Source organism: Gopherus flavomarginatus, chromosome 8 (genome assembly GCF_025201925.1).
Source record: "Gopherus flavomarginatus isolate rGopFla2 chromosome 8, rGopFla2.mat.asm, whole genome shotgun sequence".
Lineage (NCBI taxonomy): Eukaryota > Metazoa > Chordata > Testudines > Testudinidae > Gopherus > Gopherus flavomarginatus.
The window spans coordinates 72,530,170-72,547,940 of NC_066624.1; the positions used below are offsets into that span (position 1 = coordinate 72,530,170).

The window sequence follows — 17,771 nt, forward strand, 5'->3', positions numbered from 1 at the left end:
CCCTTTGTTCACAACTGAAATGCAGTCACCTTTTGGGGGGCAGCTGCTCAACACCTCATAGTGAAGAATACTCATGTCCATTTGAAAATAAAGATGTAATCTTGTATTTTAATTACTAAAATATAGATGCACACTCTAGCAAATATTTATAAAAATATTTTTATTTCTTCATTAAAAAACCCAGCTACAAAGACACTTGCCTACTTTTCAGAACCAAGTTAGCTAATTGGATTATTTAATTTTTCTAACAATTCTTCGTGTATGACTATGCATACATTAAATCACAAAATAAAAGACTTATGTTAAAGTAATGTTTATAGTTTGCATTTAATCCACAAAAGAACAGCACTGTTCCTTGGAGACCTTTCAGCATATTAATGTCAGTGAAATGAAAACCTTATTTTTTCAACATTCTATTTAAGCCAAATTCTTTATCTTACGTAGAGGTTACATTTAACTGAGTCAAGCAGTATTAGATGTTCAGTGTTCTGGCTCTACAGCCATTTGCAAAAGCTGAGATATTAGTCACCCAATACTCTTTACAAATTAAAAAAAAGTATTATAAAGCGATATCATTCCAGATTTATACTCAAAAACAAACTGAGGAAGAGATTGTCAAGTACAAAAAAAGGCAGTGGGAAGAAGAAAAAAAAACTAACAGGCAAGACAACATTTTTCAGCTTTTTGTCAGATAATCCTCTGGGAGGAAATAAGAAACACCAATCCATGAGAAGAAAAATATTGTGATAGTTATGTCATCTACCTATTTAGAAAAGGAAGTAAATTACTGAGTCAGTCGTGAAAGTGGTAGTGGAACACCCTACTGTAACCTTGCAAATCTTGTCCCTTCACTACCACAGATGGGTGTTAGAATAAATTCATTAACATGTACAAGGCATGAAGTTAGTGTGGTAATGGGCACCATGTAGGAGTCCAATTGGACATGAATCCTCCAAGCACTACATGGCTTAATGCATTTGGCTATTGTGGCCTTTGAAGCCCCCCTACCTTTATAAGGTTTTATAATTGGAGGTATACCTATTTCCTAGAACTGTAAGGGACCTTGAAAGGTCATTGAGTTCAGCCTCTTGCCTTCACTAACAGGATCAATTACTTATTTTTGCCCCAGATCCCTAAGTGACCCCCCTCAAGGATTGAGCTCACAACCTGGGGTTTAGCAGGCCAATGCTCAAACCACTGAGCTATCCCTTCCCTCCCTTTAACTGATTAGTAGTTGAGGATGAATAAGGATCAAGATCCTCTGAAGGGGACAGTCCTTAGATAAAAAGAGTGCTTTCTACATATCAAGTTTATAATAAAATAAAAATTACTTTCCGCTTATATCACAATTTTCACATCACATTTTCTCAAATCACCACCCCACTCAGAGAGAGTCTTTTGAATTTGGACAGAAGAAAGGAAGAGCAGCATTTTGTGATCTGTGAAAACTAGTGTTTTGTTTGGGAATGAAGCGTGAAACCTCCATCCTGAAAATAATGTGAATAATAAGGCATTGTGGCTCCATTTATAGGGACCCCAATTGTGAAATTCTCCTGACCGAAGTGATCACTGTGAACAACACCAATACGACTGAATGTAAGGGGTACAAAGGAAGCAGATAAGGATGAAAAGAGTCTTTCCACTGACTTCAATGTACTTTGCATTAGGACCAGAGTCTCCAAAGAGGGCACTTGAGGACCAGAGTTGTATTTAAAAGCTCTACCGCTTAAGGAAAATTTTCATGTTCAGTGAGAAGAAATCAGAAGAAACAAACACTGTTCAAGACTGCAATGTGTAATTTCAGAGAATTCAGCTTTACAATCTAGATCTCCAGGAAGCTTTCCTGGAGGTACTCAACAATCGTCTGCTGAAGGCTCCTTGGCAGAGCTGCTTTGCTCCTTTCCCCCGCTGAGGGACACTTTCCCGCACCAGTCTGCAATCACTTGAGGAGGGACAGAGTCGAGCTGCATAGGGACCAGGGCGGAAGCTGCTAGCATGTAGTGGATGCATCCTTGCTTCTCTGGTTACCCTCAAGAATGAGATGTCTGCTACAAGATCTCTTCCTGTGGAAAAGGGTGGGAATCTTTAGAATATTTTCCCTCGTCAAGTGCCCCAAAACCCTATAATATTGCTTTTCTCCAATGCCTAAGGGTAAACTCATCATGCTTGGGGTCTTCGCCAGCACCTGTGCTTGTCTAGGGTCAGCGAGAAAGTGACTGATATGTTAGCAGTGGTGTGTTTTACTGAACTGTTTCAATGCTGTACGTATACTTAATCATGCTTCCGTGTATTGTGCCTTGTGCTTCTCCAGATCTGTCTTTGAAAGGCACCGCCCTACACACTGGCTGAGCATCTCAGCCAGATAAGAAAGTGCCCAAGATGGAGCAAGGAAGATATGTTCAGGGAGGTGCTACTCCACTCAGAAGCAGAGAAGAGTAAATGTAGGCAGTGGCAGGAAAGCGACAGGCAGAAAAAGAAAAATAAGGCCTACAGTACGGATGCAGCAGAGAGGATGATAAAAATTTCGGAGGGGCAAACCGACATGCTGCATCCCTCATAATGCTGCAGACTGAGCACATGTGTGCACACCTTCCCCTTCAGCACATTCAGAACTTTCCCATGCCCTTCACAAACTCCACCCACACATTCCTTTCCGCATTCTGGGACTTCTCGCTTTACCGTGCACACCACCCCCGCAGACATCTTCACAAACGATAGCTCAGCTCTGAAAGTTGGGCCTCCCTGGTACCTCCTCTCGCTTGAGAATGTGCATGTGTCTGTGTGCGCGCGCGTGCACGGACTGTTGTGGCTTTTTTATTTTGCAATAAAAGCGAAGTTATTTGAAAGGTAAGCACTCTGTTTCCATGCAATTTATGCTAGCAAAAGGCATCAGCAAATACACAAGCACTGTAATCTTTTGCTTACATTGAATCCTTGGCCTGAACAATTACAAGTGCTTCTTGGCCTAGCAAAACTCGACTTCATTAAGCACTGCAGTCCCAAGCATAGCAACAAATGTTACTGGTTCTCATCTTCAAAGTGTTTCCTCAAAGCCTCCCTGATTTGAATTGCCCCCTGTTGTGCCCCTCTAATAGCCTTTCCCTTCACATTATGATGCAACATGAGGCTAGGACATGGTAATATTTTCTTCACTGAGGTCTAACTTCCCATAAAGGGATCACCTGCGGTCCTTTAATCTGCCTAATGCACATTCCATGATCATCCTGCACCTACTCAGCCTATTGTTGAATCGCTCCTTACTACTATCTAGGTTTTCCCATGTACGGCTTCACGAGCCATGGCATTAAGGGATACGCAGGGTCTCCCAGGATCACTATGGGCATTTTGACATCCCCTATGGTGATCTTCTGGTCTGGGAAGAAAGCCCCTGCTTGCAGCTTTCTGTAAAGGCTGATATTCCTGAAGATACATGCATTATGCACCTTCCCGCACTGATGTCAGTGAAACGGCCACAGTGATCCACAAGCACCAGCAAAACCATGGAGAAGTACCCCTTCTTATTGATGTATTCTGTCGCAAGGTGATCTAGCACCAAAATTGGAATATGCATGCCATCTGTCACCCCTCCACAGTTAGGGAAACCCATTTCTGCAAAGTCCTCCACTATTTCATGCACGTTGCCAGTCTTTCGCAGCAGGATGCAATTAATGCCCTGTACACTTGCATTAATACAGTCTCAACGGCTGACCTCCCCATTCCAAACTGATCCATGACCGACTGGTAGCCGTCTGGAGTAGTCAGCTTCCACACTGCAATCGCCCCGCACTTCTCCACCCTGAGGGCAGCTCTCAGTTGGCTGTCCCTGCACCGCAGGGCTGGGGCAAGCTCAGACACAGTTCCAGAAAAGTGGCTTTCTGCATCTGAAAGTTCTGCAGCCACAGCTCATCATCCCAGATCTGCATAACTATGTGACCCCACCACTCAGTATTAGTTTTTCGAGCCCAAAAGCAACATTGCACCATGTTCACTTGTGGCGTGAATGCCAAAAGCTATCTAATGTTGCTCCTATCCATGTCGGACAGCACCTCAGACAACTGTGATTCCCATTGACTTTGGAGCTTCCGCACTAACCCCACTGCCATTTGCAATGTGGTAGTGGTAGCTAGCAGAGCAGTGGAGAGCAGCGTGGGCTCCATGACAGGGCAAGCAGAAAACAAGGGACACTGAAAAATGCCATTAACCGAAGACAAACAGATGGGATGCTGGGAAAGAAAGCAATGCATTGTGGGACATTGAGCCCAGACTGATCATGCGCTGCGATCCCCTCTGCCTTCCCTCAATACTTACTGGCAGAAAGTGGAGAGGTGAACTGTGGGATAGCCACCCACAGTGTATTGGAGTTACTGTCAATATGACTGCCCCAAGTGTGGACACGCAGTGCCAACAGCGTATGACAGTGTGAACATACAACAATGATTTTCTCTGAATGCTTTTTGATTGCAAACCAAACTCTCGGTGAAAAAACTCTGCCAGCATAGACATAGCCTTAGAGAGCATTTCTCTTTTAAAACAAACAGTCTCTGACACCTTTTCTCTTCTGGTGCTTCCACTTGGAAATTTCTAAGCTGCAGTCCCCATCAGCTTCTGGGCAGTCATTCAAAGACATTGCCCCTGCTAGCTGCAAACTCATTGTTCAGCTGGGGTAGAGCCATTCAGTGTTGATGGCCCTTAATGACTCGGTCACCTTTTCCTAGACACAGACCGTCCATTAGGTGTCAAGTATGAACACTCAAAAGGTTTCATTCAGACTGGAGGCTGAAATATAAAAAGACATTCACTAACCCAAAATAGAACTCATAAGATGACATAGACATGCCCCACAATCTGTCATAGTTACTGTCTCATCACCCAACAGTAGATAACAAATTGGCACAAGGTAGATGAGGGATTAATTAGAACAGAAGGGGCAGTGAGTTGGAAGTCTCCAAACTGAGTTCAGTGCGTGATGAGATGCTGTTTTTGAAACAGAGCTAGGAATGGAGAGAACTAGAAGATAAGGTGTCATATTCTGGGATGCAATTCAGACCAGCGAGGGGCTGTTTCACCAGCTGCCCGGTAACCCTGGGTACCACGCAATGTTTTGCTTCTGTAGCTCCCAACCTGTGCTGCTCATAACCAGTCTATTAAGATGCAGGTCACACCTAGGGTGTCTCTGTATAGCTGCAGACCTGATCCAGCAGCTCGCAAGCAACACACCAGTCACACCCTAGCTTCCAGAAGCCTTGGTTACCACTTGCAGGGCAACCCCAACACACTCCCAGTCCTGGATTTTCCCCAAAACATGTGTTCTGCAAAGTCCATCCCTCTTCTGGACACTTCAGATATTACAATTCTTTGCACCATGTAAAGAGTCAATATTCAACAGTTTGTTGCTTTAACTGAAATTACCAAACAGTTTAGTTTATGCACAGCATCGGACTGGTTTAGATTAAAAAAAAATCAAGTTTATTATCAAAAGAAGATAGGATTTTAAGTGAATTCAACTATAAGAGAAAGTTATAAATGGTTACAAGCATTTAAAAATGAAAACTCATATAAGAGCCTAAAACAATCAATTTTGGTTCAAGGCCTTGTTTAAGATGGCCTTTTTCACCTCCCGTCTTGCAGCAAGATGGAGACTGACCCTTTCTTTGGTCAGGATCTCTCCCATAGGCTCAAAGGTGCTGGTGAGAGAGATGACTTGAGGTTCTCCTCTTTCTTTTATAGTCCAGTGAACCTTTGAAGTGGATTTTTCTCAGGTTTACCCTTGAAAGTAATGTTTATTCAAGCAGACACACTCCTCCTTTTTGTTCCGTTGTGTTGGCTATAATGCAAATTGTTCTGTTTTCCTGCCATCTCCTCCCCCTGCTATCTTGAATACCCCATTTATTACTTATATGTAAATTGAAGTAAACAGACATTCCTTGGATCTGTCTAACAACATTTGCTTAAGCAGGGCTGTCTGGTTTTGAACGTTTGCTAATATCACACGGGGGAATTTATAACTTTACATATCACCATATTGACGACAAAGCAAATTTTTGTACAAAGATGTAACAGGGTGGTCACCTGCTCCGGCCCAGAAAAGGTTAAAACCAGCCCTGGGAGAGGGCTGGGAAGGAAAGCCTAGGCTGACTGGGGAAGGCAGTAAAAGCTGGGGCCAGGCCCCAATCAGGCCCAGCTGGTCCCTTTAAGAGGCTGTGAGTCAGAAGCCTGAACAGTCTCCCTCTGCCTGTAGGAGGAGAGGGACCTAGCTACAGAGAGTTTAAATGGTACCTGAATGGAGCAGCACTGGGGAAAAGCAGAGGAGCTGGGGATCTCCAGCCTGGAAAGCCCCAGGCTGCAGCCTAGAACAAGGCCAATAGGTACTGAGGGTTGCAGAGGGCAGCCCTGGGGTAGGCAAAGGCAGTAGGTCCAAACCCAACCTTGCCAGTGATGAGTAGGCTGATATTGCAGTCTGGCCCAGGGCTAGATGATGACTGACAGCAGCCTGGCACTGAGGTGAAGTGGGGATAGTGGGTTGGGGATTCCCCAGGGAGGGGAGACCCAGATTGGTGGGGTACTGCCAGGGAGCAGCACCCCAGTTAAAGGGGCACCAGGGTCCAGGAAGGGACACGGGGCCAGAGGACAGGTGAAATCACTGGTCTGCAGAGGGCACTCCTGGCTGGAAAAAGAGCTAATTCCCAGAACAGACCCACAAGAGGCGCCATAAGGGTGAGTCCACTCGTCTGCAAAAGATGAATGGTTTTGTGGAAGGGCCAGCTCGCTCTTGCCTTTGTTCAAGCACCCAAACAGCTCAGAGCCCTTCCTGTTGGGCAAACACCCCATGCACTTTATTACCAATATCTGTTTGCACCATCCTTACACAACATATAGCCTTACTCCTACAGTCCTAGGAAGCCCTCAGCTCCTACGGCAAGCAGGAGAGAGAGAGATCTCTCTCCCCTCCCTGGTATCTCTTTGCAAGCCCCTTTCCCATACGGCCTTTTAGTTCTCCTCAGCCCATCAATTAGGCACAGCTCTTTTTAATAAGGTCTGTTCTAGAAATTAATCAGAGTTGTAGTGGCTCAACTGCTGTTGCCCAGCACTCGGTCACAAGTGTGTAGCATGTGACTATAGTGGTGTTTTGGGTCACAGAAGGACAGAGCAACACCTATGATATTATGATACTCTATTGGTGGATTATTAGCTACAAGTAATAAACGTAAGAAGGGCCTCTATAATCAATATATTGCACCAGAATATATCAAAGAAACCAGGATGTATTGGAAACAAAAAGGAAAAAATAATCTCTAGTATCTGTTAAATGCGAAGAGCTAGGAGACAAGTTGATTTGACTCCTGTGGGTCATGGACATAGTTTTTGTAAGTTTTTGAGATATCGTGCATGACATACATCTGAATAAGGGAGAAAAAGCAGCAATCATACTTTGCCATGAAGAAGCAGCAAGGCGTGAATATTAAGTAATACTGGTTACAATAAAGCCTTTGCACACATATACAAGCTGGTAACTCAAGTTGTTCAACTGATTTTGCTGGTGCTCTCTTTGGGTCACCTCCCTATCCCCCTTGAACAATGTCGTAACACAGCTACCATCTCTTCTTCTTTCAGTCCATTTTCTCTCATTTTTTCCCCTCCTTCTTTCTTTCCCCTGTATTCTTTTTTTGCTGACTCTTCTCCTCTCAAAACCCTGTCTATTAACTTCAATCCTCCTCCTCATTCCTCCACTCTCCTGAAGACTATATGCTTCAGGGTGAGAGGGGAATCCACTGAGGGAAATCCACAGGAAAGTCACAGGTGCAGAAAAGAGGCTCTCAAAGCATGCAATCTTTTACATGCCAGCTACTTCTGCAGCCAGCTACCTTAGGGGCCACAATGGGAGTTTTACCATGCAGCAACATGTTTATGGCATATGCTGGGTGAATGGATCTGGGGTCCCTGCAGCTTCACTGATCTTCACTGTTCTTCTCTTTGGTCTGCTGCCCCTCTTGAGCTTGTCTGGAGCACCCAGCTAGGAGACATCAAGCAAGAGAAGATATACAAACCAGAATACTATCAAAAATATTTCAAATTACCTAATGTCAGGCGGGTTCTAGAACTGGCTTTTCTCACTATCAATTGAAACCATGTGAATCCATACAAACTATAAAGATGGCAGGGGAACATGAGCATCTGACAGAATTAGCATTAACAGATTGTGTAAAAGGTATTTGGCACAATCAGCACGAGTTCCAAAAGACACTTGCAGAACAAGGAGCTGTGTCACATATGGAAAAAAAAATCTAACTATGTGTGAAGATTCGCGACAAGTCAAATATGGTTTCACATGGGAAAAGATAAAACCCAGACTGAGATGCATTGTTCCCATAGCTATTCATGGCATGTAGACACATCTACTGTATTTAGGAAGTGATTTCATAAGATTTGTCTACTGATATCAACAAAAGGATGAATCACTTGACATGTGCTGATGAGAGTGCTGTTATCACTGAAGATCTAAAGGAACTCAATAAAATGCCATTCCTAAAGTGGGAAAGTATGTGAAACAGGAATAGAGAGGCTGCATTTGAAACTGAAGAGGTGTGCAAAATGGGAAAAAATTACCAGAGATAGATGTCAGTTATGTTGTATGCACAAGGGTGATTCATGCCATTCATAACAGTGAAGCAGGAATGTGAAGAGAAATTTAAGCATACTATTGCATAACTGCTATATAGCTTCTGAGTCATCATTGAGCATAGACAGCCAGGTAGCATCAGTAACCAAAAATGCTTTCTTCTACCTTCAGCTTGCTAGCAACTTCACACCTTCTGAAGAGGACCATGCCACAGATTCCTTATAGAGAGCATTATTACAACTCCTGTATCTATGTCTGAAGATGGAAGCAATGCAAAATACAGCAGATCACAGTCCCCTTGTAGTGAAACAGGCCTCTGTGACACAGCACCACTGAACTCTGACTCCACCATAGGTTTCCAGTCTGCTTCTACATCATGATGCTCATCTTCCAAGCCAAAATCAATCAATCAATCAGGACTCTGTTACATCAGCAAGCACCTCTGGAACAATGCAGCAGACAAAGAGAAGGATGAAGCATTTAAGCTTTCTGGGTAGAGGGATTCTACTGTGAAACAAGCTTCTGGAGTAGACTAACTCAGAGTATGACCAATGTCTAGGGCATGCTGCCAGACCCTTCTCTTAGAGAGTTCCCTACCACAGCCGGAATGATTTTTAAAATCTATCTAGTTACCTCAAAGTAAAGCTTCCCATAGCCCTGGGAGAAGATTCCACAAAACTATTGGTATGCAGATCTAATTTACCTGGGAAGCACTTAGAAAGCACAGTTATGGTGCTACAGAAAACCATGACAGAGATAAATATTCCCCACTTATTGCTTAGACTATTTATATTAGTAAATCTCAATGCATAAACAGAAGATACACTTAGAAGGTCGTTATCATAATAGTAAAATAAATAAGTGAACACATCTATTTGTTTTACTGTACAATGTGTATTACTCAATTACCTGTGTCGACACTGATTAAATGAAAAAGTAAAAAAAAAAAAATTACATCCCTCACAGTACCAATCACCAAACATTAGCCCACTAACTCCACCACTCATCACACTGACACAGCAACAGCCTAACTCATTCAATGTCAGTTCAACACTATCACACATCAAAGAACTGAAAGTAACACTGCAAAGCAAAACTTTCATTCCAACCTTCCAAAGGCACATTTCTAATAAAATTTGGGCTAAATGATGATTTAGCAATCTGCCAGAGTGAGGGGCAGTGCCTGGCTGCACTGCCCTTAGAGCAGACCAGGGAATGAACTGTGCTTCAGTCATAATTCATTTCCAGGTTCAGTCCTTCCTTCAGAAAAGCAATCAGCCACTGGCCTGTTCCAGTATCAGATTGTTTCCCATTTCACACCACCTCAGCTTGCTGCCTTGCATATTGGAGCAGATGGAATCATGACCCACTCCCACCCCTGCCCATACTCTCTTTGTCCAACTGTACAGCAGGGGGAGCAGTAGCCCAAAAGAGGGGAAGCCAACTTCAAACTCCTTTTAACCATTTAGTTCTGGTGCCCCTAGAGGACTGAAACCCTTTAGTACAGAGGCAGCTCAGCAATTCTCCCTCCAGAAAAATCACAGTTTCCTCTCAAAGCATACTATTAGCATGCAAGTGCCTCTCTAACCAGTGCAGGTTAGCAGAATTTCTGGATTCCCATGTTTGACCAAACAATTTCTGCTAATGCTATTCTCCAACCACTTTCAAATGCCTTATCTCCCTACCCATTCCTTAGATCCCCCTGTCCCCCGGCCATTTCCGATCAATTATTTATCCCCACTCCCTAACAATTTCTGGGAGAAAGCACTCAGGAATTAAGAGTTAATCAATTTTGGGATTCTTTCCTTCATAGCAACACTGCTGCTTCAGATTTCTTGCTTTCTTTTAGACTGCTGATTCTCTAGGCCACTAGCCACTCCACTTAGCTGCTGAGACTTCCTAGCTTGCTGAAATTTTGACCTCCTGTCCCTCATATAGGACTATTTTGCTAGGGGAAGAAAGCTCTAGCCCTTAATGAATAGGGGTAATGAATCTCACTTCCCCACACCCCTTCCCAGTTTTACCTGGTAGTTAAAACTGCAAACTGCATCATTTCTTCATATTAAATTACCACCTTATCATAAAATCCCGAAATTTCAGCATCAGTACTTCTTCTGTGTTCCAAAGAAGGGTGACCTTTCACCAGACCCAGCCTGCAGCAAATTTCCACTGCAAATGAGATCTTAAAATTGTTGACAAAACAAACTGCAATTGTGTGAACACCTTGTTATAAAAGCTCCAAGGAGGGTAACAAGACTCAAAAGGAGGAGGTAACATTAGAATTTCTTTATTCAACATTCCATCCAATGTGTTATCAAAGAGTCACACTTAATTAGTAAAAAATAAGACCATGAAAATAAGTGTTAAAACAGCCAATCAGCCTTTAGTCCTAAGACTGGAAAATCCAACCTCCCTTTCATTTCAAATACTCCATGTTCCACAAGAGGGCTGCATAAACTCCATCCTACTTACCTGTTTGATGAAGGTGATCTCTAGCCAGCTCAAATAAACGCATGTGCATGTTTGTGATGGGGTTAAAGGAGCCACAGGCAAGGAGAACAAGAGGAATCCGGCTCTTCATCGTGAGAGACATTGCACATCAAGATCTTGACCAGCATTTCACCCTAAAAGAAAAATAACGATTAAAATAACCCTTCCCTCAGAGAGGTATTCCAGAGCTGTTTCTCACAATAATAAATAATGAATTACCATTTTCAGAACTGTCCATCATTGGAACATAAGTAAAATGTCAAGGGATCAGCAGACAGCACCATGAGAATATATGCCAGCTGAGTATTAAAATAAAAAAACCTATATCTGTACAGAAGTTAAATCTACAGACACACCCCTAATGATGTCTGGAAACAGAAAATGTAGGAAAGTATGCTACCAGAAATTAAAATGGTCTTCTGAACAAGATGATTGCTCGAGAGCTATCAACAGAACCTTCATGGTCTTAATGTTTTTCACAAAACATACATTTTTGCATCAGTAAGACAAAACACCATACATCATAAATCCTGTGTCTGTATCCACATTTCCAGAAGTACAACAAAATAAAAAAAGATGCTTAAATTGTAGATGTCAAAAAGAGCTACACATGCAGCTAAATAACAAGGCAAGGCCATCTATACTACAGTAATCATAATGGCAGGGGAACCTTGCTACAAGGTAGATTCCTGACAAATAGAGAATATATCTGCATTGGAGCACTGACAGGACTTAAAAGGTTTTTAACTGTCTGGAGGACAGAACTGTAGGAATGAAAGGGATCTCAAAAGGCCTTCTAGTCCAGTCCCACGCACTCAATGCAGGACTAAGTATTATGCCTCCCTGACAGGCATTTGCCTAATCTGCTCTTAAAAAATCTTCAATGACTGAGATTTCACAATCTCCCTGTACAATTTATTCCAGTGCTTAACCACCCTGAAAGTTAGGAATTTTTTCCTGAAGTCCAACATAAACAGCCCTTGCTGCAATTTAAACCCATGGCTTCCTGTCCTATCCTATGAGGTTAAGGAAAATTTTTCTCCCTCCTCCTTTTATGTATTTAAAAACTGTTATCGTGTCCCACCTTCAGACTTCTCTTCTCTAGACTAAACCAACCCAATTTTTTAAATCTTCCCTTACAGGTCACGTTTCCTAGACCTTGAATCATTTTTGTTGCTCTTCTCTGGACTTTCTCTAATTTGTCCACATCTTTTCTGAAATGTGGTGCCCAAACCTAGACACAATAACTGTTGAGGCCTAATCAGCGCAGACTAGCAAGAATTACTTCCTGTGCCTTGCCCTTGGGGAGTGGGCAGTAATCGGCGAGGCGGGCACCTTTGCCAGGCCGTAACACTCCTTAATGCAAGATGTGATCCACAATGAGATAGAATGAAAGGTTTCCTTTGTCCTCTCAGTGTATCTGCCACGGTCACAAAAAGTTGGACAGACTTCCGAAATGGCTTAGTATTCTCTATATAAAAGGATAAGGCTCTGCGTACATCCAATGAGTGAATGGAAGGCAGAGATGGCAGCTAAATGGATCTTTACTGATGACAGGGATAGATCTTGACGTTTTAGGTGCAAGAGGCCGTCCAGTATGAACGGTAAGGGGGCAAGAAGAGGCTACTGTTAGCATTGCTCGGCCCAGATGGAGAAATGTTTCCACTTGGCAAGGTATGTTGTCCTGGTGGAAGGCTTTCTACTACCCAGGATGACTTGTTTGACCTGGTCCAAACACAACTGCTCTGCGGCACTTAGCCATGGGGCATCCAGGCTGTGAGGTAAAGGGACTCCAGATTTGGGTGCCGGGGTCTGCCATGGTCCTGTGTGATCAGGTCCTGGACCAGCAGTAAGATGAGTGGAGCCGCCACCGAAATTTCCAGGAGCGAGGTGAACTAGTGTTGGTGCAGCCACGCCGGCACTATCAGTATAACTTAAGCCCAGTCCCTGCAGATCTTGAGGAGCACCATGTGGACCAGCAGGATAGGTGGAAAAGCATAGAGCAGGTGGTCCACCCAAGAGAGAAGGAAGGCATTCCCAGTGGACCCCAGGCTGTGACTCCTAAGGGAGCAGAATGCCTGACACTTCCTGTTGCCACAATTGGCGAACAGGTCTATCTGGGAAGAGCCCCAGAATCGGAAGACTGAGTTCACCACATCTGGTTGAAGGGATCATTCGTGGCCATGGAAGGTCCAGCTGAGGCTATCCACCAGTGCATTCTGAACCCCTGGGAGGTATGACGCCTGTAGGTGGACTGAGTGTTCTACACAGAAGTCTCACAGTGCGAGCGCTTCCCGGCACAGGGGAGAGGAGTGTGCACTCTCCCCTGTTCGTTGATATAGAACTTTGCCAAGGTGTTGTCTGTGAGGACTAGACACAGCGGCCCAGCACATGGGCCTTGAAAGCATAGCATGCCAGATACACTGCTCTCAGCTCTTTGACATTGATGTATAGAGGGAGGTTCGTCTGAGACTAGAGGCCTTAAGTGCTCAGGTCCCCTAGCTGAGCTCCCCAGCCCAGATCCGAGAAGTCTGTCACCAAAGAAAGAGAGGGCACTCCCACGCAAACCACCTGCGGGTTGAGCCACCACAGAAGGGAGTCCAACACTGAGTGAGGCACGGTTACAATGCAGTCCAGAGCATCTCGAGCTGACCGATACACTGACACTAGCCAAGACTGAGTGGATGCAGTCTCAGCCTGACGTGCTGCACCACCTAGGTGCATAAGGCCATGTGCCCCAGTAGTCTTAGGCAGTTCCTCGCTGAGGTGGTGGGGAACTGTCTGAGGCCCTGTATGATATCCCGCAGTGATCAAAACTTGGCTTCTGGGAGGTACACCTTGGCTCAGGTTGAGTCCAGGACTGCGCTTATGTACTCTATCTTCTGCACCGGGGACAAGGTAGTTTTTTCCTCATTTATGAGGAGACCTAGTTCAAGGAAGATCCTTCTTATAAATTCGACCTGAGCCTCCACCTGGCTCTTGAGCGCCCCTTGACTAGCCAGTCATCGAGATATGGAAAATTTTGTATCTGGCATTTGTACAGGAACACTGCAACAACTGCCATGCATGCTGTCAATAAATGGGGGGCAGTTGACAGTCCAAACGGGAGGACAGCAAACTGACAGTGGCCTCTGCCGGCCACGAATCTGAGGTAGCATCTGTGATGTGGGACTATTGTGATATAAAAATACGCATCCTTCAAGTCGAGGGTGGCGTACCAGTCTCCTGGATCCAGGGAGGGGATAATGGAGGTTAGTGAAACCATGCAAAACTTGAGTTGCTTTACATGCCTGTTGACCTGTCACAGGTCCAGGATGCGTCTGAGGCCCTCCTTGGCCTTCGGTATTAGGAAATACCAGGAGCAGAACCCGTTGCCCCTTAGCTCCTGAGGAACCTCCTCTACTGCCCCTACCGAGAGGAGGGAATGCACTTCTTGAATTAGACATTGCTTGTGAGAGGGGTCCCTGAAAAGGGACGGGGAACACGGTTGGGTAGGCAGGGAATATAGAATTGGATAGCATATCCCCTATCTACTGTGCAGAGCACCCAGCAGTCTGAAGTAATTCAGGACCAGGCCTGGTAAAAAGGGGATAGACGGGACGAGAAGGTAAGATGGGAAGGAACCAGAGATCATACTGGAAAGCCATCCTCAACCGTACCCTCAAAAGGTTGGTCTAGGTTCAGGTGTGGGTTTTGGCTGGCCAGAGTTTTGCGTAGAGGAGGAAGGTTGTTTTCTTCTAGTACTCCTGTTACACTTATCTGGAACGTCCTGGTGGTTTTGTGGTTGATAAAGCCAAGGGGCAGGCTGAGGCCCAAAATGCCGGTGCTGGATAGCCGGCATGTGAAGTCCCAGAGAGCGCAAGGTAGCTCTCAAGTCCTCCAAACTATGAAGTCTCTTATCTGTCTTTTCAGAGAAGAGAGCTGATCCTTCAAAAGGAAGGTCCTGAATCGTCTGTTGGACCTCATGTGGTAGACCGGAACCCTGCACCCAAGAGCCTTGTCTCATCACTACCTCTGTGGCCAGTGTGCGGGAGGCTGCATCCACTGCGTCCAAAGCCGCTTGTAGTGATGCTCTGGAGACCAGTTTCCCTCCCTTCACGAATGTGGAGACTCCACCCAAGCCTCCTGGTGAAGGAGCTCCGCAAACTTAGTCATAGACGAGCAGGTGTTATGCCCGTAGCGGCTTACTATAGCCTGCTTGTTGGCTATCAGAGGCTGCGGGCCCCAGTCGAGTAGACCTTTTGGCCAAATAGGTCCAGTTTCTTGGCATCTCTGTTTTTTGGGGTGGAGCCCTGAAAACCTTGGCATTCTCTTTGATTGGCCACATTGATCACCAAAGAGTCTGGGGGAGAGCGGGTATAAAGATGTTCGTAACCCTTAGAGGGAACGAAGTAGCGTCGCTCAGTTTTCTTGGCTGGAGGGGCCAGAGAAGCGGATGTTTGCAACAGATTTTTAAATGTGTCAGTTACAGTTAGAGATGTGTCAGTGGCAACGCAACCCTGGATGGGCCTGGATATCAATGACCGTGTCTACATCCTCCTCCACCTCCTCTGCCTGTATCCCCAGGCTGTGGGCAGCCTGCCTCAGGAGCTGTTGAAGAACACAGACCGTCGATGTAGATGTCCCCGCAACCACTTCGTCAGGCGAGGAAGAGGATGAGAGAACATGTAGCGGGCCCTGTTCGCTACCTTCGGCACCCTGGGGTCCCTTGGCACCCAGTGTTCAATCAGTGGGGCCGGAGCTGATGGAGACTTCGGCAGCGCGGTCGGTGCCGGGGCTGACAAGTCCAGCAGTACTGAGGTAGACGGTGTCAGTGGGGTCAGAACCAGAGCCATTGGTGGTACCATTGTCTGGAGAAACAGTGCCAGAGCTAGTTGAAGTATCGGTGCCGGAGCTGCCTGAGCTAGCGGTGCCACTACCCCAGATGGCGGTGCTGCCCCTGGCAGTGCCGGCACTGACTGTGGGATGAAGGATGCTTACGACACCGATGCCGTTCTGGACCACGGACCTTGAACTTGGCCCTGGCTCTGATGGTAAGCTCAGGGCGTCCAGAAGGGCCATTGGGCAGGGGGATGCCATTATTGCTGCCATGGTGCCAGGTATGATTGGTAACTCTGTCGTGACCTGGATCTCCTGCTCCACCTCTGACTCCGAGGTCTCCGAGTAGGAGGACCATGGAGGAGCAGTACCCTGAGTTGCCAACGATCGGTGCCCCGACTCTGGGGAGCAGTGCGGTTCTTGCATTTGCGCAGGTGTTGCTGGAGATGGAGACTGACGCGCAATCATGGCCAGTTTACCCTTGGAGTGGAACGGGGGAATGCAGTCGCCAGCTATTTATCCCTCCTTTGTTGGGAGGATGGCACTAGAAGGCACATCATTTCTTTAACACTCCTGGCGTCGATGGTGGTTGTATGTCCCCTCAGTGGTCCGGTGACCGGGGAGGGGGGGGAGGAGAGGGTGTTTGGACTTGACTGAACTCCATCCAGGGCAGGAGTCCCCGAAACCCTGGATAGGAGCAAAGAGGAGGCAGTCTATCCCTATCCACTTGTGGGCACCGCTGAGCGGCCCCTCACTGGCCTCTTTTTTACTGGCTCCAGAGATGATGAGTGGTGCTGGTGGGCTTTAGAGTCTTTAGCCGGGCCCATTTTGTGTATAGTTAGTGCCGGAGCACTGCGCACTGAGGAAGTCGTGCTCGGCCAGTGGGTCCCGGGTCAGATTGTGGTCTCAATGCCGCCTCCATTAGCAGGAGTTTTAGTCTCTGCTCTCAGTCTTTAAGAGCTCTGGGGTGGAAACCTTTGCAAATGCGGCACTTCTCCTCCTGGTGACTCTCACCAAGGCACCACAGGCAGGAAGAGCGAGGATCACTCTTGGGCATAAGCTTGCCACAGGCCTCACAGAGCTTAAAACCTGGAGACCCGGGCATACCCCAGGAGAGGGAAAGAAACGTCCTAACAACCAACAATAGGGAAACAACAATTAAACTGAGAACTATATACAATTAAGGTCTATCAGACACTGCTAAAGTGCTTGCTGCAAGAGCAAGCAAAGTTCCAGTTAGCCGTCACCGGCAGTAGGAAGGAACTGAGGGGGTGGAGGGTCGGCGGGGTCCTATACTGGGTGCCATGAAGGCATCACTCCAGGGGGCACCCAGGCCAACCCTACGGACACTGCTAGGGGAAAATCTTCTAGCTGGCGTGCACGGGGCGCACACACACCTGCTTGGAATGGACATGAACAATCACTCGAAGAAGCAGCACCACATTTAGTGTAAAGACTATATCTAGTTGCAAATCAACATGTGTCAGTGGTTACTGACCAATAAGAATCAACCTTTCTTTAGGAAAATAACTAAAAAGTACAAATGTAAAACACATTTACAACTGATAATTTAAATCATGATTAAAATCAGTGATCTCAATCAATCCACTCTGTTGCCAACCTGTCTAAGCATTCACCTGTTAGGATATAGATATTCAAGCCTGTTTGCAAAGGCCTATACGTTAAGAATTTAGGTGCATTCTTATTACTTAGCTAGTGCTGGATGAACTCTGCTGCCCCCTTACACAGGTGGCAAATTAATCTGAGCTGTCCCCCCCCCATAAATCAGTTCAAGCCAGGACAAGTTGTCATTACTGGGCATCACCTGGCCCCAATAGCTCAATTT

At 45.7% G+C, this 17,771-nt stretch overlaps 1 protein-coding gene across 5 annotated transcripts in view; it reads right to left on the reverse strand.

The window, feature by feature from the left end:
* LOC127056376 (retinol-binding protein 1) overlaps positions 1 to 17,771 on the reverse strand; it is a 130,504-nt gene that overhangs the window by 86,782 nt on the left and 25,951 nt on the right. For all 5 annotated transcript variants that reach the window (XM_050964159.1, XM_050964160.1, XM_050964162.1 and 2 more), the window contains exon 2: positions 11,090 to 11,241. In XM_050964159.1, the coding sequence (XP_050820116.1) occupies positions 11,090 to 11,210 (121 nt within the window). In that variant the 5' untranslated portion in view covers positions 11,211 to 11,241. The remainder of the gene's footprint in view (positions 1 to 11,089; positions 11,242 to 17,771) is intronic.